The 26,797-nt window shown below is 33.6% G+C and overlaps 2 protein-coding genes across 8 annotated transcripts in view; one reads left to right on the top strand and one right to left on the bottom strand.

Moving 5' to 3' along the window:
• Positions 1-4,371: 4,371 nt before the first annotated feature.
• Positions 4,372-11,060, bottom strand: LOC117211451 (signal transducing adapter molecule 1). Its single transcript, XM_033455333.1, has 10 exons — positions 10,624-11,060; positions 9,725-9,885; positions 9,411-9,656; positions 9,058-9,133; positions 8,769-8,978; positions 8,526-8,645; positions 8,267-8,455; positions 7,677-7,903; positions 7,355-7,593; positions 4,372-7,052 (listed from the first exon to the last, which is right to left on the bottom strand). Exons 1-10 carry the CDS (start codon positions 10,664-10,666, stop codon positions 6,938-6,940), a joined length of 1,626 nt encoding a protein of 541 aa, XP_033311224.1. The 5' UTR covers positions 10,667-11,060; the 3' UTR covers positions 4,372-6,937.
• Positions 11,061-11,983: 923 nt separating this feature from the next.
• Positions 11,984-26,797, top strand: part of LOC117211422 (mucin-3A) — a 28,365-nt gene continuing 13,551 nt past the window's right edge. Inside the window, exons 1-6 of one of the 7 annotated variants that reach the window (XM_033455265.1) lie at positions 11,984-13,475; positions 13,571-13,655; positions 14,791-14,880; positions 15,350-15,456; positions 16,242-16,383; positions 17,955-18,827. In XM_033455265.1, coding sequence (XP_033311156.1) covers positions 18,705-18,827 — 123 coding nt within the window. In that variant the 5' untranslated portion in view covers positions 11,984-13,475; positions 13,571-13,655; positions 14,791-14,880; ... (1 more) ...; positions 16,242-16,383; positions 17,955-18,704. Of the gene's footprint in view, positions 13,476-13,570; positions 13,656-14,790; positions 14,881-15,224; positions 15,457-16,241; positions 16,384-17,937; positions 18,828-26,797 lie in introns of those variants that run through there. The other 6 variants (XM_033455300.1, XM_033455282.1, XM_033455291.1 and 3 more) reach the window with 6 other exon arrangements.

The raw sequence follows: 26,797 nt of genomic DNA, 5'->3' as shown, positions 1-26,797 counted from the left end.
TTGTGCACTTCGTTAATTATGTCGGATCTTATTAGGTTATTCTCCGTTTCCGTTCTCCAATTATCTAAGCTTCAAACGTTTCACGTTCGAGGATGTATTTCTCACGGAAACGCAATTGCAAGAGAGCCGCTTTGGCGGAGCTACGAGATGATAGATTCTCGAAATTTCTCAATAGCCGCCTCTTACTCGAAATTTTTATCGCGCGAGGACGCTGGATCTCCAAACGATCAAATTATAATTTATCTTCAAAAATTTCTTCCCCAAATTGTATTGACCGATAACAAATTTTAGAATGCCTATCCTATAAATGTCAAAATCTTTGTTAATCATATAAAATACGTACAAGATGTTTCGCAGAAAGAATTTCTCTGTTACAAATATTCAATCGTACCTCTTTGACTTATTTTTGTAAAGATTTAAAAAAATATTTCTTTAACGGACACCCTAACTGTTTGTCGATTCGCCTCCGTACGATTTTTATATCGAGAGAAGACAAGAAAGATAAAACACATTGATGAACATCTTCGCAAAGATCATTTAATTATTCTTCGAGTCTTGTAATAGCGCGGCATGTTTTATTTATACAAAATTAAGGATGCTCGTAAAGAATTTTCAAGGGAAATGAGGATTGCTTCTTGTTGTAAATCGAGTTTTTAACGAGAGACGATGCTACTTCCACGAAGCAAGTGATCGCAAGTGATTCAAGGGCAATATGATTTATTAAATGTCACGGGAAATTATAGTTGGATTCGGTCATCGCGTGTAAAATTATTATATTCGTTATTGCTATTAAAATTATTGTCCAGATTCATTAGCAGGTTTTTATCTGCCGCATAATCTGTGGTTTGACGAACGTATTGCAGCTTCAGTTTGATGTGGGAGTGGCTATCGTGGCATTCTATTATAACGCATTACTATACGATGCATAGAACATCCGCGATAATCCAGTAGACCGCGGAGATTCGTAAAAGGAGAATATCCTGGAATGCAGAGCATCCTTGATTCACGATTAACTGCAGACATCTGACGAAACTGCAACGATGGATGGACTTGCAAAACAGCATTTAACACGAATGTCGCAACATTGTACGTGCGGATGGGAAGATTGAACGATTACTAGATCGATCTTGAACGATGTTCGAAGGATCGACAAAGTCACAAAGGGATACGTCCATCCTTTCTTATCGTTATATCGATTCCATGGAGAAGTTTCGTGAATATACAGTGCGTTTTACAATTATATTATAAAAGCCTGAAACCTTAAAATTTTCAATCCTTGTGCCGGTATAAGGTACAAAATATGAAATCTGATTAGGAAGAAATATCGCAAAATCGAACAATTAAATTCATGGAAAACAAGGGAAGATGTATTGCTAAGTTACTGTTACAATTTAATTCTATTTTATCTTGTATTCAATTTTTATATAGCAAAAAAAAAAAAAAATACTGTATGTAAATATGCTGATTTCATAGTTCTCAGACAAAGATAAACTCGTATAGTTGTTCTTTCTTCCAGTGAGTACGACCTATCCTTTCTTGAGAAAACATCGTCTCTTATACGTTTTCCTCTACAGCAGGGCGAATATTAGATATTTCCATCTTGTAGCATTCGTTCTTTATTCGTATCGTTGGCCTCGAAAAATTAGGTCAAAACTTGTTAATATACTATATCAGGACAGAAGATGCAAAAATTTATCCTGCAAGGACAAGAAATGATTACGTTGAGATAATTATTCCGAAGATCAGTATCACGCGATCGTTGATAAAGGTCTTTGTAAAGAACGTGGCACGATCTGAATTTTATAAAAAATGTAAATAATAGAAATTCTTAAATCTGATTGATTCAATCGATAAGTAATCAATCATATATATGATACGTTGCATTTCTTCAACGAGATAACTATTCTCAATAACTTAAAGATTACTATTAAGTAACTTATCGTTAGTAAAGAAAAAGAAATGAAATATTTGTAAAGAGATTACCAGAATAGGCAAAGCTGATTTCTCTGAAAGATAGAAGTAACACGAGGTCAACGATCGTTATTTAATGATTGTCCTATTTGACGCGCCACATCTTTGACCTTGTTGCTCGAAAGGTAGGAAAAAGATTTCTGTTAATTCATTTGGGAAGACCTGCAATTTGGACGAGCTCGTTAAAGTTGTTGATTCGTAAAATTCTTCTTAATTATTATGGGATTACCTGTATATAGTGAAAGGGATGAGTATGGACCTAAATTTAACCTGCTTCAAACGAGTCATGAGTTCATCGTACGTGTTGTTTAATCTCTTCGTTGAAACTTACTATTAGTTTAAAGATAGCATTTTGCAATTTTATGCAGAAATTTTCTGAACGAATTAGAAATTATCGAAGATATCACGTATATTTCTATATATTTATTTTGAATTTTAATTAAAAGTGATGCCGATTATACACATATAGTGAAATATGGAGAAGTAAAAGTTGAAACTTTTATACTTTTCTATATAAGTACTAGTTGCACGTTCTTTTACGATCCGAGGCTAAAGCGTTTAAAAATATTAAACGAAAATAAGAACTATTAATTTTCGTATGACATTTTTATAAATAAACTGTGTTTGTAAATCAAATCAAATGGAATTTTGCAAAATCTGGATAAACAGAAGATTTATTCAAGAAGAAATAGGATTCAAAAATCTTAATATTTATGCTAATATACCTTCCCTTGACATTTTAACTTAATGGAACAAAATAAGAAAAACACGCGCATACTCGTGACCATATGCAAAAGATGTTCGGTTTTAGAGAACGTCATATACAAGGTGTCTCATAGGTTTCGATAACGTCAGAAATGATAATCTAATAATTTTCTACAAACTCGTTAAATCGAATATAATAAAGATAATCAGTTTCGTGTTACGAAGCCTTTGTAAATATATCGCTTTGCTTCTTTTTTGTTTTTTAATTAAAAGAATACAAAACTGAAGGAAGTAGAATGTTAATGTCAAGGTTGTTTTGTTCATTGTCGATCTAAGATTGCCATTGTCAAGGAAGACGACTCATTATTCTATCGATCTTTGGCCAGATTAACAGTTATGAGGATTCCACGATCAATTATTAATGCATTTATTAATATCCTGGTTCGCTACATTGCAGAAAATCATTATTATGGCGATAAGGTAGAAAAACAGTTGTCTGGAAGATTAATTTTGTGTAATCAAATTATCATAAGCTTTGTAAACAATAATTATTTTTGGATGTAATAGTAGATTATAATCATTATTGTATTTAACTGTCTACCCAACATGACTTGAAAGATATACACTTCACCTTTGTTTCATTTGTCTTTTATTAGTATGTTATACCAAAACCAAATCTCTTCATATTTCTAAATTTCAAATTAAGTTGAGAAGATCTATAACGAATCCTATAATCTATTTCTCATAAAGAAAATTTTTAAGTTGCATATCGTATAGGAAGTTAATTATAATCTATATAATCCAACATTGCATTTAAAAATATTTATTACATAGAAAATTTTTCACAATAATATGATTGCACAAAATTAATATTCGATATAACTTTCTGTATCGACTGTATTTGAAAATAATTCTCAAATTGCTATGATAAATGGAAATGACCATTCTTATCGCTATTCTTTTAATTGTATTAGGGTGTTGCCGTTTCAGTAGATTCCGGTCTTTTAAATGTTGTCAGCTTTTCATAGAAATGTAAGATGATTTACGACGATGACGGCACTGTAAAATGATACCTTTTTACGATAAATCCACCACTACGTCGACCATAAATCTTGAGTAATGAGTGGATCGTGCGCGAAAAACACGGTGCTGGATAACTGTGTTCAGAGAAGATGACGAGATTTCGAACAATTCTTGGGAATCGCAATTATTGTGAGATTCGATCGTGGTAAGAGCGTTCAGAAGGTCGATAGAGCATGGACGCACCAAGAAGGGAAGATAGTAAACGGTATGAAAGAAATAGAACAAGAGAAGAAAGATTAAAGGAGTAAACGATCCTTAAAGAAATCTTTGCAGAAATACAATTAGAGGCAAAATGTTGACACACTACGCAATACATGATAGTACAATATAAAACAATATACACTGAATAAATATTATACTTCTTTTTTCAAAACCATTTTGATATTATTTATGAGTCTATCAGTTTCTATCAAACAAGGTTTTCTTCAAACATCTAACTGCGAACGTTTGATCGTTTCCTGTCAAATCCCACAGAGTAAAAAGTAAAACACGTGATCTTTCTATTTACGTAAATGTCATGAGCAATCTTGAATCGATTTTATTAGGACATTGTGTATATAAGGTGATAGAAAAGAAGAGGGATCTAAGATTATATAAATATTAGTGTTAGAGTAAATTATTCAAATCCAAACGTATCATTTATTTTCCTTATGTATGACTTATTCTGTACATTAGACGATGTCCAAACTAGATGATTCAAGATCATTTTTTTTTTTTTTGAAATACTAAAAAACTAAATGTTATATTACAGACTTTGAACGATACGGTTCACAAAAATATAACAAAGGAATTCAGTATCACTTACGTAAATAATGAGAGTTTAATGGCAACGTAACATTTACAATGTAAATTACATCTATTTTTCTTTTTTTTTGTAATAAGACCTATTCCTCTATCACTTTCTATGTCTCTTTTTTCTCTCTCACTCGCTCTCTTTTTTTCTCTAGGTACATATACAAAGTACAGTATACGTTTTTCTCCTCTTCCTTAGTCTTCTTTTTTTCGCTCAATACATCTGTATGTGACTTACTTTTACACATATGTGGCTTCTTTTTACTGACATTGCTTTACAAGATTTTTACATGATCTTATTTCATTTTTTTTTTCTTTCTACACGTTATCGACGCAGTTTATTCCGTTTCTTTTAAATTCCTATGCCGCCCAAGTATATATTGCACTATCGTATCAATGCGCCCTGTCTTTTCTGAGAAACATTAAGGGGGTTACTCAGTGTCTCGAATGAAACTTGAAAAATGATAAAAAAATGCATACTTGAACCTAATGAAAACTTAGAATCTAAGAGTCTAAATGATTGTACATTTTATAAGAATGTTTATATATATGCTTATTACAATGTTCATTAGATGGAAAGATGTCATACTTTACAATGATGTACTTTACAATATTTTCGTTAGAAGAAATTCTTTACATACGTTTAATTTTCAATTCGAGTTACGAAGCAACCCCTTTAAGTTATATTAAATTTGAGATTGTTTCCAGCTTTGAATCAAATTCTTTCAAACTTATTAACAATCTATTTTTAGACGTGTGTATGTAGATATTTATTGCTTATTAATTACTAAGAAATTAGAAAAAAGTAACTTGTATAAAGAGAAGTTAAATTGAAAGTATAATATACATAAAAAAAAGAAACACTTCAATTTAACTATTTTAATTAGTTCATAAGAAATATAAACTATTTCAAATCAAATAAGAGTGATAATTAGTATACAGATTTCAAATACGGGATTATATACATTTTACTATTAGACTTAATGTAATGTGAGAAATTCATGCGAATGAAGTATCTTTTTTATTGTATGTTTCATATATGCAAAAAGTAATTTTCATAATCTATCGGGTTTATTACTTTCCTTGCTCATTTTTGTACTTCAACAAATCTGAAATTACAGTCTAACAGTGATTCACTCACTGACCTACTAAAACTTTCTCTTGGCCTATAAATTGGTACTAATATCATGTTTTAACTTCGAAATATAAACTTCACTTATAAATATCTTAAAAATAAAGGCCTATTAAAGAAATCTTTGAGAATCGCATTATTCTAATTTTAAACCTTTAAATCCTATTTTAATGTAAGTTTAAAAGAATACAGTCGTCTTTTTCCTTATGTTTTTCTTATTTTTCGTTTTTTTCTTTAACACAGACAGGGCCGCTTTTACGACGGTATGAACGCAACTATATGCGAGTATTATGCATTAACAATTCATAAAAAGTTTCTCGCAGATTTCTCGATAAGCGATTAATAGGAAATATGTTTTATTATACACAGTGGACAGACTAGACCAAGTTCAAACGTCTTGTCGTGATAATTGTTCTTAAATTTATATGTACCTCGACAATATTTAATTCGAGCTGCTTCTTTCAAAGCTACTATGATCTTTAACTCTTTCTTTTTCTTTCTGTATTTCTTTTTTTTATTTAAGGAAAGAATTTTCATATTTTAACAATCGTATATTAAGGACCTTTCATAGTTGTTAATAATGAATGATAGTAAAAAACTATAAAATACGGTAGTTCTTTCGATTACAGTCTCCACCATTTTTTGTGTACAGTTTTTGTGTACTAGCGTAATTATACGTTAAACGGCGGTGCAGTTTTCTTCAGAACTTATTACAAACATACGATAAACTTTATACAACATATTATAAATAAGTATAATAAAATTGTTACGCGATATAATTTCGACGTATGATTAAAAACAATATATCAATATTTATAAATTGATTTTATATTTCAGTATTTTTTTCTTTTTTTCTGACTTTTCCGTGCATTATTTTTCACTTCAACACTTTGAATGTAACGAGGTTGTTACAGTTGAAATGCGAAACGAAATAGCGGTTGCTAACGAATCAAAGGAATGTGTTAATTGAAACTGAATCAATGACTGACACAAACGCTTTTTGAGAAGAATATATACCATAACGGTAATCAAACGTTAATAAAATAATTCGCATTTCGCTTAATGCATTTTTTAGTTATTTCGTCGTGTATGTGTCTGTAATAAGCTTACACGGTAAGTTTCGAATGCAAAACTTTCATCAAAAACCCAGTATCTTTGGCTACTTCGGGTATGTTTATTTAAATAATTATAATATAGTGATATTGTATAGCTTGAGTTACAGTACAGGGTGAATTTGAAACATGTAGCATCCCTTTACATCATGTGTTGCCCATTTGATGGAGCATATTGAGGTTGTTGGCTTACCGGATGTCCTGTTGGTCCTGGTGGACCATATGGTCCTGGCATAGTACCAGTTTGAGGTGGATATCTGTTGTATATCATTAAATGCTTCTTTATAAACTTTTTCTTTCTAACGTATATTTTCATTAATCCCTTAAATGACCGATTTATAACAATCATAAATTAATGTGACTTTCTCATATTACACTAACAGAAAGAAGTAATTTTTAGTCACAAAAGGGATTAAATATTGTATTAATCTCTTCTTTATAAAGCTATTAAGACCTATATTATTAAACTATTTACATGTACTATACATATTATCTCTGAATAAATATATTATAAGTGGAATTTTCAAATATCTTATATCACGTGTATATCAACACATACCCTTGATGTGAGTAAGGTACATTGCTTTGCTCTGGCACAGGTGGTCCATGAGGATGTCCTCCTGGTGGGTGCTGATGCGAACCCGCTGGTTGCACGTGGAAATGTTGTGGTAATGTCATGTTTGGCATGCTTGCAGGACCCATGTATTCGTTAGGTGGTATAGTCGCATTATATGGCCCAGGTGGACCACCTCCAACAGGAAAGGAAGTTTGATGAGGTGGAGGTACTCCATTAAATATCTAAGAAATTCAAACATTTCATTTTAACTTAAATAAGAATATCATTTATTGAAAAGAAATTGAAATATATATTAAATTCTTACATGTGGAGGTGGTGGTCCCTGATTTTGAAACTGATAAGGGTTTATGTGAGGTGGCATCTTAGGTAGGGTATAATTTGATGGTGTAGGAGGTGGTGGTTCTCGCATCAATGTATGATACAAATTAAGAGCATCCACCAGATCAGAACTTAACTGAGTTAGCTGTGCATGCCTCCTGTCTACTTTTTCTAAAGCTGCATCTATCAACGGTCCCATAGCAGTAACTTGTTCTAAAATTGTTATAAAATTAATAGTTAATATAAGTAATGATATAAAATAATGTATTGTGGTATTGTAGACAGATTGCCCAAGAAATATCGGGTGAAATACAAATGTTGCGAGAAATCCTAAGTGCCGACAGGCCGAAAGGATTGGGAAACTTCAATGGGCCAAGCGGCCCATTTAGTTATCTTAGTTATAGCACATTACTATATTTAGTTCACGTTAAATAACCATTGTTTTCTGTTTAATCCATTGTAAATAAATCCATCTATCAATAAACTTATCATATAGGATAATCATTGGAAATCCCAATTTCTAATATTTCTAAATAAATAAATCCTATAGTACAATATAAGATATAAATACAGTACCTTCCAAATCAAGCATTTCTTGTGGATCCGAATTATCACATTGAGGATCAGCTTCATGTAATAAATGTAAAAGTCTGTCCATCTTTCTTTCATCTATTTCAACTTCAACCACTTCTGGTTCTCTCTTTACAGTTTTTACTTCTACCTCTTCAGCAAACTGAACCATTTTTTTGTTACTGTGTTCTAATTCTATATGTGAATTTATATATAGTACTTATTTTTAACTAACACATGAATAATTTAATATTTCATATCTTACTTGTAAACTGTTCAGGCTCCATAGACAAATCTGCAGTAACAAAGTTAGAGGGAAATAGTCCTTCTCCATTTTGGTTACTGCCTTTCCACCAGTTTGGATCAGAATCATCCAATATGTTAACTAAAATTCAGTTAATAACAATAATTTCATCATTACGCAATAAATTTATTATAGTCACATCTTTTTAGCTGTAATTAAAATATAACTGTTTGAGATTAAATTTTCAAAGAACACAAATCATACTTATTTCGCCTGCAAAAAATGTTAATTCATTATCTTCTGCTGCCTCAAAATCATACAGAGCACGGACCTTCCTGCCTTCGGAGTTGCTGGAGGCACCAAGTGCAGAACTTACATTAGGGTATAAACTGGTGTATTTATTAGATGCTGGTGAGTTATGTGAAGAGGATGCTTGACTATGAGCTTTACTTTCCTTAAGAGAAAGTTCTATGGCTAGAATGGAAAGTAATTAATTTAATTTTGCAATTCTAGGGGAAATGTTATTAAATATTCTTCAACAATTTGAAGGTACCTTTTGCAATGTCTTCCTCTTCTTGTGAATTTGTTACTACATTTGGATCTTTACTTAATACACTTATACGTTTGGGCTAAAAAAAAAAAAAGAAAATGGATATACTAAATACAACAATTATTTGTGGTTATAGTTATTTGATGCATACGAAATAATCTATCAACCTATATAAATAATTCCATATGGTTCAATGGAATAATTATTCTCTTGATGAATGATTGCAGGAAAAACACAGAACGTCAATAAATGATAGTCTTATCTTACTAGTATTTAAATAAAAGACTACATTCAACCATATATGTTTCGCAATAAATAAGAATCTTATATGTGAATTCAGATGGGAGGAAACTTACCGTATCTGATGTAGAAGTAAAGTCATGTCCTTCATTTTTAAGTTTATTGTACAAACTTGGAATTAAATTTAACTGAGGATCAGTTTTGAAATCATTTTCAGCCCATTTCTTTAAAAGTACCTTCATTTTTTCAGCAATCTTTGGTTCAGAATGATTAACAAGCTTCCTCAGGTCATTTTCAAATTCTCTTGATGCAATTTCCAGATGAAATGTTTTTCCACAATTGATGACACACACATCTAACAACTAAATCCACATTCAATGAATATCGGTTACACAATGGTTTAAAGTTACATTTTGAAGGATATACTGACTGTTAATGCTTGCATAACGATGTGTGGATCTGGAGAATATAGTCTTTTAACAATCGACCGTAAACATTCCTTTGCATTTTGGGTAGAAGTTCCCACTTTATCACAAATATCCAACATACTTCCCCATTCTATAGACATATTCTTCTCACTGGTTGCCTTTTCTATTATAAAAAAATTATAAGAAAGGCATAAGATATGATAAGGAAAATAGAAGTATCAATTTGCATTATTTCATTCCAATCGCAAATTTCCTAATAAAAAGTACTACTGAATATTTAAATTAGGCAATATGTATATATGATAACTTTATTCTTTTTCTTCAATGATTTCCTCAAACATATGAACATCATGGAGTATCAATCTCATATACATGTTTGTACCACAACTTGTACACAACTTCCTAACAAATTGAATAAATAATAAAAGGTGTGAGCTCGTATCAGGCTCGTTTCGCGTTGCAAATTAAAGAGAAATCTGGCTCTGTCCGTGTATGAATTCCAAAAAGAACAGTTAGCATTCAGGAAATTCCTACGATTTGAACGTCTCGAATATTTCTCTACGTGATTTATGCTTTTATCAGAATGAACGAGCATTTTCGTAGACGTGACGGGAGTAATCGTTCAAGGCGATACAAAAGCGAGGTTGAAGTAATTCGCAAAATCTGATGTCTTAATTAGAGGTCAAATGTCAACAACCGCTTAATGCATCCATCAAACGTGGAATTTTGACGTTGCATAAAAAAAAAAAAAAATGAAAAACTAGATCCAACGTATGCACAGAGAAACAATAGATATGAGCTGTCATAGGATTTAAAATTTGTTTCCTGGGGTTAAAGTAGTCTGATGCAGGAACAATCGTGTTATAAGTGAATTAAGGCTAGGGAGAAGTCTGCCACTCACCAACGTCAGCGTCGAAAGGCGAGGAATTCTGGAAAAGACCCATTTTCGACGTGGTTCCTTTAATCGATCTATGTTCGACAGTTACGTCCGTTACGCGCTGTCACGGAATTACGTTACGTTCTTCTCTACGCATCCAGCTGATATTTACTTACAAACACGACACCGAATGACTAATAACATTCTAATCTACCATCGAGGGACATCTTTCTTTCGACCTGCCAAAAAACCTCGATACTATCGAATCATCTCGAGCGTAATGTCAAACGGGAGCGGTTTCGTGTCACGAATTACACGATTAATCGATGAGTTCACCGTACGGCCACGGGGAATTCAGATAAACGATTCATGCTTTGAAGGATTAAATATGTATAGCGATTAAAATTACTGATAATTTGCGCAATTCGTTCCTTTTCGATAAAGACATTGAAATGAACATCGACAATCGATACATCGTAAACTATTGCGTCCTACTATCTGCCATCTGGCGAAGAACTTGTGAAATTAGTTTATGAAAGTATGATTTACCATACGAGTCCCATTACCATTTTCGTGTCACACGCGACCTTATCATTTCAGTACATATAACATTCTGTGTGTAAAATGTATGTACATTCATACTACATGAATTCAGAGACAAGATACATAATAGACGTGACATTGGATATTCGCTGTAGTAGACTAGTGGCAGGGATGAGGTGCAGACGTAGCCAGTGCTTATATAGAAGAAGGTGATCGAATATGACAGAAATTATTACAAAGAAACATTATTTTATTACACACATTATTGAATGCAATTGTATTATCAAAAATTTCAAATAATATGATTCACTGATCGTAGAACACATGGTTAGACTATGAAATAATGAGTTGCGTTTGATTCCATCGCACTTGCTTCCTCTCTTAAATTCATGAACATCATTTGATTCCTCTTCTTCTTTTACAATTCTACTATTTGTCTTGTATTGTGCATATTTTTTGAATATATTCTCTTGATATAGGTATCATGTTTGGCGGTAAGAAATATACCGAAATATACCGAAGATAACCGAAGTGCACCGAAGTAAATGATACCGAAGATGATATAAAGTGAAATTGATGTAATTACCGCCATTTTAAAATTTAACTTGCGAGAATAAGTTAGCGCTATTTATAGCGCTAGAGTTATATTTTTTATGTTCATAGTTTATTAAAAAGAATGAGGTAAAGTAAAGTATATTATGAAATTCTAGAAGACACTTGCATCATATTTGAATCTTAAATGACTTTATTATTTATATTTTCAATGAGCCTGGAATATTATAAATTGTGGTTGTAAATTGAAAACCTTTTCACACAGATTTTTCATCGAAAGAAGATCGAAGAAGATTGAAGATTCTGTCAAAAGCTGAGTATGGAAAACTTAAAGAATAGAGAGATGCGCGGTTTATTACGAAACGACATAACGAAAGAGTCTCTAGTTCATTGTGGTTTCACGAACAATTTTTGCATTTGTCCCAGGCTTCCAAACCTTGGGAATAAACTGCATCACATAATTTCTGCATAATACACTGACAATCAGGCTGTCATCATGTTTGTCAAATTACAATGTACTGTCATTGTGCTTGTTGAAAATCACCTTGACATTATGCAATAACCATGAATTTTGATGGTCTTTATTAGTATTTTGATATCTAGTATCATGAAATTATCATATAACTTTTAATTATATCGATAACTTTCCTACTCTGCATTGTTATTTATAGAAGCTTCCGGGTGCAGTCCTTGTCCTTTTGGTATCGATTGTATATCCAGGTCGTGAAAGCCTCGAAGATTTCTATCTCCATTCAAATGTTTAAATATCACTTTCACTGTTCGATATGATCAAATGATTTATCTACGTTGAATAAAACAAAGCAATGATTAGCATCTGTATGTTTTGTAGTTCTGACGGAATCTGTAATAGAAGCTTCAACGGAAGTGATACGTTGAATCTATTTGAAACATTTGATACTTTCTAAAAGAAACAAAATATAAGAACGGTTTCTATTTGTTTAAAATTCTCAGTGGTTTGAAAAATTTGGTATCATCAATTTATTATTTTATTTATTGCCAAGTTACAGTATATTATGCCCTAAAAATAATTTTTATGTCAAGAGGGATTGTTTTAGGTATCTCGCGATGTTCTTAGAATTCGCAAGAGGAAGAAGAATGCCAGAGGAAGTAGTCTATGAACTTACGTTACGTACATGCTTCCGTTATTAGTTATAAATAACGGGTGAAAGCGCACACGTGTACACGTTTAATTATTGTAGGACAAAAAGCAATTCTGGGGAGCAATTGGTGAAGGAGGATAATCAATAAAGTATTGTTGCGTCTTGACGGTCCCGTAATGGCGGTTATTAAGTTACGGATGAGAAGTAGCAGCTTCCGATGTCGAAGATAAGACGTAAAGTATTATAGAAAAGTGAGAAACGATGTAGACGAGAAATTATACAGTAGAGTGAAATAATTATAACAATTATGTTTGAAAGGCAAGGAAAGATAAAAATTAATAATAGTACTTATACTATATGCATATATTAGTAATAGTCTTATAACAGTTTGTAACAATTCTATGTAGAAATATCGTAGTAGTATAGGAAATATCTACAAGAAGGAGAAATTTATGATAAGCATACTTATGTATTTTTCGTATACATTCTTTATGTATATTTATAATTTTCCTAACTTGTAATTTATGTAAATTTCATGGTGCATCGAGATATTACAATTACACTACGAATACGAGGACAGAAAATTATCTGGACAATTACCCTGTAAGACAAGGGGAAAATTAAGCAGGCAACACGGCAGGCAAAATTGTATTGTTTAAGGTAAATTATGTTACACTGTTTTCTTGCAAACTAGCTACGTCCAGTTGGAAATCTTCCACCTACATTTAACATTGCTTGGTCTTACGAAATGTAAGGTGCTGTGACTTCCATTTTCCGGTTTCTTGCAATGATTTAATTCATAAGACGTCTGTGACAAACGAAACCTGATTCGACAGAAATGTAAGTAATATGAATAATATTTTAACTGTACGATTTATTAAAACTTAGCATTTTCTTTTTATTAGTGAAGCACTTTTATAATTATATGCGAAGTCTATATTAGAGTATTTGGAACCGACAACAAAATTGAATAAGTAATTAGAAAATATTATTCAAATTTAATATAACCTGAAATTTACGTTCTACGACAAATTCTTAAATTATATTATCAGAGTCACCCGAAATAACATGGAACTTGATTAAGAATTTGACTGACACGGGAAGATGATTATCCTAAACAAAATTGTAATATTTCAATATTGTTTTACGTAATCCTAAAGACAAAATTATATCATGTAACCAACTATAGTACTTGAGATTCGGTATGAGCAAACAATACGACGTTACTCTAATAACTGTATAAAGGGGTAACAAGGTTCCTCCTGCGGCGAAGAATCGAAACTACGAGAATATTTTCGTTAAAATTCACTTCCTCTCCCCTTCGTACAGGTGAAACGCTTTTTAATGAGATTCACGGGCATAAAGGAAAGCGTCTTTTCCCATCCGCGATATATCCGTCCACACAATACTTTTTTTCCACGAACCGTCTCGCTCTTCCGAGATGTCTCGTGTCTGATAAACAGTACGAATATTGCGTTCCCTTATGTAATACGGTTCTCTTGATCTTTGTATCGCTGTTTTTCGATAGGGGAATTTCAACAGCGAATCACGATATACAGGTGTACCTGTCTTCTTTTTATCTCATCACGAAGATATATCTTTCAAAGAGTATTACAATCTATAAAACACGCTAATCGACGAAAGTGTGTACTCTGATATTTGAGGAGAAAAACCACAGCTTTCTGGGTGCAATTTCATAATAATATACCGATATTTCATGATTAGAAACGTTTGCCAAGTAAGTATTGTTAAATTTACTTCCGTTTGCTAGAAGTACATTAAAAAAAGGTTTGTTTTTTCTTGAAGATTATTGTATGTATAGAGACGCGAAAGAATGAAAAATTGCGATTATAATTTAGAGTATTCTAGGTAACTTGTTCTATGTAGTATCGCGCGAGTTTGATTTTTTATTCTTTGAACCGATGATCGATTCTTTTTATATTACTCGACAATTGTAATTATTTTTGCCTAATAGGAACAGCTTTAGAAGATTGTAAGAGGTGCCTTACTTCATCGATGGAATTGGGAACAAACGGTTGCTTGGATGTTCTGCATGACGAAGAAAGTAATGGTTATACACTATCGTCCATAAGTTTAGGGTCACGCCTGCAATTCTAGCAATATTACTAGTTTACTAGCACGATATAATATCACTTAAATTTGCGAGAAACAGTGTTTTTTAGTTTCTTTTAAAATTCTCTTATATTTCTATTTCAATACTTTACGTCTCAAAAGAGGTACTTGAACAAAGTCTTTTCAAATTGACAATTTAGAAAAAATGAAGCTCTAGAAAAATTTTCTCTTGAAATTAAAAAATTTTAATTTCAAGCTAACTTACTCTTAAAAGTCATATCGTAAAAGAATGAAAATTCCTTTTTTGAAATGAAGAAACTAGAAGAAGAAACTTAGGATATAGATGCTTCTTAAAAGTTATCTTTAAATGACTAAATCATAGAAAGCTTTTTTATAAATTCATTTGTCATACATACTAAACAATTTTGCATGAAACGAAGCATTGTACTTCTGGACGATAGTGTACTATAGCCGTACGAAGGAAGAAAGTTCGGCTCGGGCATCATACAAGGAAGAGCATACATCTCGAGCATTGTGATAGTCTGAATCCGCTCATGTTCCTTAAAAGGTAAGAAATGGATCGCAAATAGATGACGCAAGGATTAATTAAAGTCTTGAACAAATAATGTTTTATTTCTATAAAATAGCTAATCGTAAGTTTTATGGTGATGAAATTTAGAGAAAGGATATGGAAACATTTTTTGTGCATAGGTAGCATGAAACATCCATCATTTATTTTGCGGTACCTATACCTTTTCTTACATAATCGGTATAGAACACTTTAAACTATTGTCAGTAAAATTGATATAATTTATTTTCGATTAAATTTCTTCCTTCTCTTGTATATCAAATATTAATCGTATGAATTTTAAAAAGTGAATTTTAAAAAAATTTTTTAAAAATACAAAAATGTTTTTGGTAAATTATTAAACGAGGTTCTTATGTAATCTTTGGCAAAACCATAACGAAATTTGGCAGATGTTTACGGAGGTGATTAACAGAAAGTGATCGAAACTTTCGCTCAATTCTCGAATCTTACGTCACGACAGTGATCAGTCTTACAATAATAACCAATCGGTAACATGTATTATAGCAATCTTTAGTCATAAAAGCGTGTACTTTTTTTATTTTATTTATAATTTTTATTATTCTTTTAATTCAGTTTATCATTTCGTTGCCGATGGTTATCTTCTTTATTAATGTTTTAAAAATATTCTACGATCATGTAAAAATACATAAAACAGATTATTTGCAAATTCTATTTCCACTAGCGATTGGCATGTAATATTTTCTAAGCTAGATTAACTGTTTTCAGTGAATCCTTCTTGTAACAATTTTGCAACAATCTTACAGGAAACAGATAAGCAGATTGAAACTCGTTTTCGATGGTGAGCGGAGAAAGGACGAATGGTGATCGCGTTTTCGTTGCCTCGAGCCATTTGAAAAATATTTTACCGGCTAACTACTTACGTAGTAAAAACTAACCGGAAAAGAGGTATCTGATTCCATTTGATCGATGTGCAAATTTGATTTGTCAGTTCTTTTACTTGGTTTCGAAACAAAGTTAATCACTCCACAACGGTATTCCAACATTTAGGTACATGTTTCTTCCAGATATAATAAGATAGATATTTTGAAATTTCCAATTTACATAAAACAATAGAAAAATAGTTTTATTTGGAAGAAAGATTTCTTGAGATTTTCTCATAAAATTTGAGTAGCTTCTTCTCTTCTATTTCATCAATGTATCAAACGAGAAGCTTCCTAAAAAAATGGTCTAGAGATCCAGGATAAAAAAGAATATTCATAGTTGAACTAGTAGGAAAATTGAATATATTTTATAAATATAAAAAACGTACCTTAAGGACTGTTCTAATTAACAATTCGAACGTAGCTAATATTAAAAAAAATTACAACTAGAATTTTCAACTCAATTTACTAAACTTCAGCATTTTATTTTATGAGCCTTTCCCCAAAAGGTTTCTCAATTATTATTCGTTAAATCTTCTAGTCCTAATATTGTAATCTTCTCCAAAAAAGTTCCTTAGATTCCAATGTTTTTTCAGTATACGACAGTTGTTCTCTTTCCAGTAGCGCGTTTTAAAAATTAGGAAATCTATTGCGGCGTGCCGGTTCATTTCATTCATAGCACTTCCGCGAGCATTCTACACGACAACTAAAAACGATTTATTATCGGAAGTAAGTGCCGAAATTGTTTGTAAAACGGTACGATGCGCTTTTGCGCGTTCCCCGGAACGTTCGAGCGGAACTGGTACAACTTGATGCTCGTTCGAGCGTTTCCGTTCGTTTCAATGGTGTTAAGTAACTTTCCGACGTATCGATTCGCTTCTTTTGCCTTTCTGTTCAAAAACTGTTCATGTAATCTTTCTTCGAAGCATTTCTCTCGACAAAAGATGTCGATTGATTTGATTGAAAAACCAGCTTGTTATCTTATTACATCTATGCTATTTTCTGTATAATGTTCTTTTTCTGCTCCTTAATGTTTTCTCTCTATTTCTTGGAGTATTAATTTGTCCATTAGAATTAAGAAACTAGAATTAAGAAAACATATTTCTTTATTAGAATCGAATGTTGTTTTGGTTTAATCATACACCTCGTATCTTGGTATTTTTATCAATCAAATCTAACTCAACGTGATTCGTCGTATTTTAATTATAAAAACAAATTTTTAATCTTGAAGATCGCATAGTGTGGAACAGTCGATAATGTATAAATATTAAAATTAACTACTAGTATATTCTATAAACGTTTGGACTGAAAAAAATATGTTTTCTTCCTCTTTCCGGTTCTATCGTTCTACGTATTTTTAATGTTCTCTCGATAAGAATACATGACCCGTTAATCACTATTATTAACAATTCTACATAATACTTATAGAAAGTTTCCTGATTGTTTTAATTCCGATACAAAATAATACGTTCCGTAATTGCACATCCTTTCTCCTTTCTTCTACTAAAAATAACACATTTTTTAATTTGCATCTGAAACGATTCCCTGAATTGGATCTGAACGATTCCTAAACCAACAGACATCTACTCGATACAGATTTCTATCGATCGTTGGCAAAAATCCCAACAAAATGGAAAACAAATGCAGGTTCCAGTTGAGGAAGGCGTCAAGAGAAGACAGAAGTGGGTTCGGAACCGACGTTCACCGTCCTACCTGTACGTCTCCCACCTGGTCTATGCCTGAGGAACTCTTCCCCGACTGGAGAAGTAAAACTCTCAGACGTTTTCCGATCTCCAACAGTCCCGAACTCGTCCTCGTCAACGTGTGAACTTGTGTCAGCTAAGCAGGTCTGACGCGTCTTCGCTATTGTCCTCTTGTTTTCGTTTCTCCGCTAACACGAGAAAAGCTCGACTATTCTTTCTTTCGATAAAACGACCCGAGAACCTTATTTTCCCTTAGAACAACGCTTTCGTTTTGATCGACGAAACGATTTCGTTCTCCGAATATATTTCCAAGATATACCTATCTTTCTTTTTTTTTCGTTTAATTTGTAAATCATGGTTCAATTTGTAAATTAACCGATTCGTTGTATTTACGAAGAAAGGAAAGATATACGCGATATTTGTTTGAGGGAAGTTTATAGAACGAGGAAGCAGTGTAAAATTATTTGGTTTAATAAGCCTGCTGTAACTTTGTAAGTAAATTTGAAAGTCGACGGATATTGGAGAAGAAAGAAGAAAGAGACGTAGTGGGGTGTCGATGTTCCGGTGGTGAAGTTCTTAGAAAAAGGTAAACCGTGTGTGAACGCTGCTCGATAATCGAAGAGAAAGGAGGATCGTTGACGTAATGAGGCGGAGGAATGTTTTGTGCTTCCTGTGGATCACCGCGATCCTGAGGATACAAGGTTTCGTAGCTGCCGAGGCTGACCCGGCGATTCTCTCAGGGACCGACTTGGCTCAGTTCCAACAGGTAAGAAAAATGCTACCTGATTAATTTCTTCTTTTCTTGATGGTGAAGTATTATTTAAAAAAATGTTTTTATCGGATAATACATGATCTCTTGAGAAATTTCATGTTAATATAGTGTAAGATACAGTTGCTAAATTGGAAACTACAAAGGAGGTATCTTTCATAGACCTTCTTAGATGTGTAGGTAGATAGAGATTTAGGCACCTACTTGGTATCTTTTAAGAGAGGCTTGAGAGATTTTTATAAAGAAAATTTTGACAAAACAAATGCACGATATACTCTATCTAATCTATATGGGACCAGAGTCATTGGATTTAATAACAAAAACGAATTATCAGGTGGAAGACAGCTACAAGTAACAACTAATGGTGAAGATTAATTAATAAGAAATTGCAGATAAAACAATTGATTTCTCTCCTTCCAGAGGATGAACCTGTCGAAGGTTTCATGCAATTCATGTAAGCGAAGTTCCTTGATCTTTTCCGCTATCTATCGCTTTTTTGTCATGTAAGAAGCATTTGAGCACAGATTCATCGACAAAGGTTCTATCTATTCAGGCATTAAGTAAAATTACGTTTAAACAAATAAAGTTTTGCCGTGCAATAATCTATCTTTAGTAAATAAATATATATCTTGTTCTAGCTTGGAAGGGTGGGACGATATTTTATCAAATACGCTTCCGATGTCAGACGTCCGATGGAAAGTACACTTCGTAAAGCATTCGGCTGTGAAAAGATCGCGTGTAGTCGATCAAAGTTTTCCGTAATACCGGCGAGATCGATGTTCCTTTTCCACGATAGTGCAACGCTTCTATCGATCGAATACAATACTAAGCACGGGAGAATTACTTTCGAGAATCGGGATTTCCAAATACGTGTGGTATCTCGATTCAGAAATCGTGGAGATCGTTCGGGAAAAGAATGACCCTTTTAACGATTTGAATATCATTCTAGCAGAAATTACCGTGCGAACGTGAATCGAGATATCGCCGGTGTATCTCTGGCAACACGCAAACTATATTTTCTCGGAATGTGCAATCGTCGATGATTTTTATCCACCCATCCTGTGTAGTGAACAGGCTTCCGATGTTCACGCACGCTTCTGGGAAACTTAAATCAATGCAAAAATTTACAGCATGTACATAGTATGCAAAAATACACGAATAATTCGAAATAATGTTCTCGTTACGGTATCCTGGAGAATGAAAGAAATTTCTATTTACATTCTGTATATTTTTACGCACGATCGCAAAAAGTATGAATTTGGAAGATCCAGCGATAAGTAATAACCGACAACACATCGAGTTAGCAAGTTTCAAAAGACTTTGCACGTTTACGAAGCCGATCGTTTCACGTGGAACAATCTAACACGTATCGAGGATCGCTTAGCAAAGAAATTTCCACGTAGCGCGTTTCAACGTGTAATTAAATCTGATGCGAGATCTCTCCGACACGAACAAAGAGCCTGTGTGCACGCGTACGAACGGTGTGAAACGAAGCCATTTGCGATAGGTATGCAGATTTGATGAAATTACTTGGTACTGTTGCTCTCGCGGTTGACGTAATCAGGCCACAGTTAAACATTTCTACCACTGCCTTTGTTACACGTTATATTAGGTTGTCCCAAAAGTTTCTTTCGTTCTATAAGGAAATAATAGATCGGCGTTTCAACAAAACGAAATGGATCGTACGTAATTCAATAAAAAATAATATAAAACAAAAAACATTGTGCATCTATTATTTCTTACAAGACGAATGAAACTTCTGGGACAACCTATTATAATCTTTGATAATCGCGAGCAAGTTTCGCTGGTTGGACAGTAAAATCGGCGAATAAATATAGAGATATTACGGTTCACGTTGTGAATCGCGTTCGTTCGCCGTTGAAACGCCGCTTCTTTCTCCGTATTTGTTTATACGATCGCGATTCCTTGTACGTTTCCGATTTCACTTATGCCATTTTAACGCCTTCGCGACACGGTTAACACATTCACTTGGATTTTCTCACTTGATCGGATTTTCATGATGTACACCAAGTGTGTGTTCATAGGTATTGGATCGATGCATACGAAATCTCATTGTTCGGTAGCTTAAATTTGGCGTTAAATTTTCGCACAATATGTAATAATAATACTAACATATCCTGATAACACAGGATATTTAAAAATTTTAATTGTTTCAATAACAGGAATTCTTTTTACAATGATAATTAAGATAATGGCTTGAAATTCAAAGTAAGCGTTGTACTTAATTACGCACAGTCGCGTTAATTACGTTTCTGCAATCATTCTGAAACGATCCAGCCCCAAGATTTCTCTTCATCATCAAATTCAGTTTTCCGCGTAATAAGTAACGCTCTGTGGAGTTTACCTTCTCTGTTTTTGTGCCGTGTCTCCTCTCATCTTCCATCTGTGCAACGTATCAACGACGTTGCTGGACACAAAGAATCTTATTTCTTCGTTCTTCTCATAATATCGCAGTCATCTTTACGCTACGATTATTCCATAATCCTAATACTAACTTTATGCGGTACTTTATCTCCAAAAACTTACTCCGGAAGCTTGTTTCAACAAACTGACAGCTTCTAAAGATAATCAGTCAACAAAAAGTTCTCCGCTTCATAGTCCAGTTGAACTCGATTTTCAGCAAATTTTTATCACATTTTTATCTAGCGCACTGCATTCCAAGGTTTTCCAAAGTCTCGCAATTCTCTATGGACCGTCGATCTAAATGAAAGTTATAAATTCCATGAAGTATATCCGATGGCCATTGATACCGACACAAAGCATGTCGATTAGCGAGTTCTCGGTGCAAGGTTTCTTCAATTCTCGAGAGAAATCCGCCAATTAGAGGAAGATGCCGCTATGAGGACGCAGGAAATTGATATTGCAAAAGACGAAGATAGGAAGACCCGACATCAGATAAGAGTTTGCGAGTGAAGGTAGAAACAGAGGCCAGAAGTCACTCTGTTAGTGGGTGAATAGTGAACATCTTGGTTCTACTTTCGTACGTTGTTATAATTCCTCTTCTCGTGTCACGATTTTCCTACTTCTTCCGCAGCCAAACGTATTATAAATCTTTGCATATATATTATCACGTTTAAAAGATTTTAGATCAATATGTTAATTACAGTAATTAAAATAATACTCGCTTAGGAAGTTTCAAATCTCACGCCGGATAAGGATAAAACGAAACCGTAGGAAGCGGAAAAAGGAAAAAAAAGGAAAGAAGAAGAAAAGAAGAAAGGAAAAGAAATAGAAACGAAACAGTAATATAATAGATTGCTTATAGAATTTCTAATCGAATTAGCAACATGAAATTAGAGGCGAAGCTGGCAGAAAGCTAGCATCTAATAAACGAAAGTATGGTTCATCACGGCTATCCAACGTTTAATACGTCGCGTCGTAAACTTCCTAACGTACTCAATTTTTATCCATTAAAGGATAAAAACTTTAATAGACATCCTTCGGTTAATCATCGATAAGTTCCACGTTAATATTTCTATTAACGCGGCCAAAGATATTACGACAGTATCGGTGGAACGTGACAAATAGATAAATTTCATGCAATTTTCAATTTCCTTTTTTTAGAAACGTATCATTGCGTTATATAAAAGCTTTATCTGAGATACAGAAACTATATGTGGAATTTAAGGAAAGAAGTTGAAGCGGGTTCTCAGTGGCACAGGGAAGTAAGCTGAAATTACTGGTTTTTTTTATCTTCCAACGACAAAGAGGAAAATGGGATCTTTTTATCGCTATTATTTCTCGCGCACAACGACGTTGTAACATCGTCAATTATTCAATATCGTCAACGACAAATCTCGTTAAACACGTTCCCTGCCTTTTTCTGTCATTCCGCCAAACAACACTTTCACGAGCTCGGCGATAAAGTCTAGCACGTTATAGCGTTTACAGACATTTCTCCTGTGCGTGACATCCAAGAAACGCCGATTATATTTCCCAATAGTTTCTCTTACGGAGAGTTTTTGTAGGTTGACCGTGAGCATACGTAAAATCGAGAGTCACTTCTTTGCCGCTAGACAGACCGCGATACGTAAGACCAAGAGGAAGAAGAACCGGAAGTTTCGCCAATAGGCTGTCTTTGACGCTTCCGTTTCCACGCACGGAATGCTCCATCGAGCGCGGCAATTCATCGTTTCTTCCTTCCGACAAACGACGGTGAAAGGGTCTACCGTTGATTTATTCTGGTTTACCCGATAATTCCAATCGTACTTGAAATAATTTTAACACTGCGCGTACCGTTGCGGAATTTCAATTTTTATATCGCGATCTCAGAACAATCAAAGTCTCTTAATGTTTTGAGAAAAACATTGCCACAAAATTCAGACAAATTGCAAGCGGATCGTTCTTATTCTGTGCATCGAAACACCAACATTTATTTAAATTTCTAACGTATATTTTTTTATAACTACGCGATTTTCATCTATGTGATCCATATCACACTGATCTATGGTTGTTCTATATGATTTTTTATTATTCTTCTATAAAATTAATAAAAAGACGTGCCAGGAGAAGTTCAAATAGAACCGTGACTTCAAAATTTTGTAAAATTTTCACCTTGCCCTCGACATTGGTAACAAGCAGTCGCAGGAAGTCCATTTACGATAGCCATTTTCGTTTTCACTTGCTGTTCTTTCAGCTTTTGCTCCCTTCGTCGAAGGATTACGCTGCTCCATTTCTTTTTATCGCGTCCTAATGTCGTAACTTTTTTCGTTTCTAAATTCCTATTACGAACAATACGTAATTTCTATTTCCGCTCGTTTCTCGTCTAATTTTACGAAAGAAGAATTCTTCCAATTTGTTTCTTGTTCATTTCGTTATTTCTATAATGCGTGTACTCAACATAGAGGAGTTCCTGTTATTTCAATAATATTCACCGAGACCTGGAAGAGTTTATCAAAGTGTAGTGCTAAATAGCACGATTCGATTCACCTTTCTCGAGGACACGAAGTGAGATCAAGGCGAATATACGGGACAATAGGTGAAGGTGAAGGATGCCACATAGTCTCTCACTTTCTCCAGAAACTTTGCCGATTAGCAGGCTCTAACCAGCAATATGCTCAATGTAATTTCTAGTTAGAAGGAAATAGTTTTCCAGAATGAGAATAAACGAACATCGAACAGGTAAATCGTCTCTGAAAATGATACGTTTAGAAACTCGTTCGATCGTAGCATTCCTTGCTTTAGGATGCTTGAAATAAAAGTAAGAAATTTTGTCAAAAGTATTTAAACTATATTTTGATCCACGAAGAAGGCGATTTCGGTTAATTAAGGTTACTATGACATTCTTGAAATGCTTGGCCAAATTTGGGCATCGTTAAACGACAGAAATTTTCTTAATATGTGTCGCCGTGGCACGGATTTCTCTTAAATTGGTTGCCGGTTGCTACTTTGTATTTTGAAATTAAATACAAAAATGTTTTGAAAGATTAGATTAAATATAATACTAATACATTCGATATATCCTGTATATATATATATATATACTCAGCAAAAGAAATTCAAGAATTTGACCTAAATTTTGTTTTGAGAAGAATTTTATCTTCATCTTCTTCGCCTCTTTTACTACACTCACAATTCTATTTACTACACATTAGTCACATTTCACACGTATTTACATATAAAATCGTGGTGACGCTGTCTCTGTACTTAAACTTTCACGAATAAAATTTGAATACATCACGCAATTAAATTTTACCTATCTATAAAATTTCACAGGCAGGAATGTAAAAGTTCGTCTGTTCGATTCATTGTTCGATTAATCAATCTCTCTCGTCGGAAGACACGAAGCAAAAAAGGTTAAAGAACGCCAGGTTTCTGACATACTCTATGCCCACTGACAAAACCAGCCTACGTAATTGTCAAAGTTGGCCGGCCTATTTTCTCGCGAACGGTTCCTTTTAAATTGATAGGAAGTCTAGTGACGTTAATTGCAGCAACGGTGCACAGCTATCGAACTTCATATCTTAAGGTGCAGGAAGAGAAGAAGTAGTTTCACGACAGTAAGATCGAAAGTGCGACTTCTGCACGACCCTGGGGTGAAATTTCTCTCTTTCTATAAGAAGACGGAGGATGTTAATCATTCTCGGAGAAATTTCCATGTCTGTCTTGTTGACCGGCGAGAACAAACACAATGCTTGAATAATTATTTTAGTAATTTAATTTACATTCGTGTTTACCAACTAACTTATATCCATAATGGAGTGATTAGAGTATACGAAGAATAGTAAGGAAACAATGAGAAATTTCTGGAGACGATTTTATTGAGAAAATCCAGTTTCTATACTTTGATCTATCGGATAGTTTAATCTAGATAAGATTTAGAATTTAACTGTATGCGTAATATACAGCGTTATGCTTTTATTATTGGCTATTGTTCGTAGTATATGTACAATCTATATCTTTTTTATAGCAAGCTACAAGAAAAAGAAGAAGAAGAAATGGAAAAAACGTATGATCGTTTTACGTTACTTTATACTTTTATTTTGTACTATAACACTGTAGAATATCAGGACAAGAAAAGAAATGTCTATCATTACCTATCATTTATACTGGATCCATTTTAGAAAACAAATGACCGGGTACATGCTCCTACAGCTTTTTTCCAGTCGTTCACTCTTCGTGACAGTTGACAACTTGGCATGTTTCTCATTAACATATACCTTTCACCCCGAGATCACTAAATTACGCGTTGCACTATACGCACATTGCACAATGTACAAATATTGATCAGCTATCACGTAATATTTGATTACATATTAGATCATGTTTGACATTGATTCTCTTATAATATACGTAAATATTTTCTTGAGCAATGTTTGTCGTACGACTTGTACCGTCCAATAGCACAAAATGGGACATGCCCGCAAACGTGTTGGCGACTCCCATTAATACTTTACGATAATAAATACGCTAACTTATTAAATGACATTATGCGAAAGAACAAACGTAGTTGTTCCACTATTACAATCTGGGACACCCCGTGTATGAAAGATCTCAGATAAATCGGAGAGATTAAATTATTCGTTAAATTATTCCATGTAATTGCTTGCGTTTCTTGCAATGCTGGCATAAAAAACATAGGATACGTGGCACGGAACAAGTATACAAACTCGCGCAGAAGAATCCAGTTAAACGGTTATGTTACAGGTCGTCCTTTCACTAAAATCGAACGATCCCGCGTGCGATCGAAAGTAAAAGCAATCAACTGGTGGTATACTTTCTACGAAGAACGAAGGATAAAAGCATACGTTAAAAGATAAAAGATAGAAGGACACTTTCGCGATTTCGTATTCATCTTTATGGCAAGTACAGTCGTTTAAAATAACAATCGCGCCTTTTAATTATACCTTTTAGAATGCAGATCGAGAAAGTCCAATTAATAGGATTCATTAAAATATCGCTTATAGGGTTTCGGTTTATAAGCGATTGCGTGAAAATAATTTTATCGCAAATCCTTGTGTCATTAGCACGCAGTTGCTAATCGCTCGTCAAATCGCTTAACAAAACATCGATTAACAGAAAATCGAGGATCCTAAAAGGGATTGGCAAGAATAGAAATCGAAAGATATTACTATATTTTTATTCAAAACTTTCGTTTCTCTCTAAATAGATTAATATCGGTGTTTGTAAAGTAGTTGAAAATTATCCGAACAGTGTAATATTTGCACGAACACAATGACGAAATACGACAGTTGCAGGTTTCCACTGGATCGGCGATTCGAACGTCTTGCAGTCTCCTTGAAAGTCTCTCAATTACGAAAAAGTAATTTTTCTCCAACAGCGAGATATTTCGTGGACACAATAAAATCTACTAGTCGAAGTTTCGAGAAAATTACTGCCACAAATATGCTGCAGCCTCCTTCCAAGTGTCTCAATTATGAAAAAGCAAAGTGTACCAATTCCTCGCGCGCTTTTCCACCGCCGAGCAACCGGAACGTGCGATTTAT

Source organism: Bombus bifarius, unplaced genomic scaffold, assembly GCF_011952205.1.
Source record: "Bombus bifarius isolate JDL3187 unplaced genomic scaffold, Bbif_JDL3187 scf7180000007970, whole genome shotgun sequence".
In the NCBI taxonomy this organism is placed as follows: Eukaryota; Metazoa; Arthropoda; class Insecta; order Hymenoptera; family Apidae; genus Bombus; species Bombus bifarius.
This window is presented reverse-complemented; position numbering and strand designations above follow the sequence as displayed.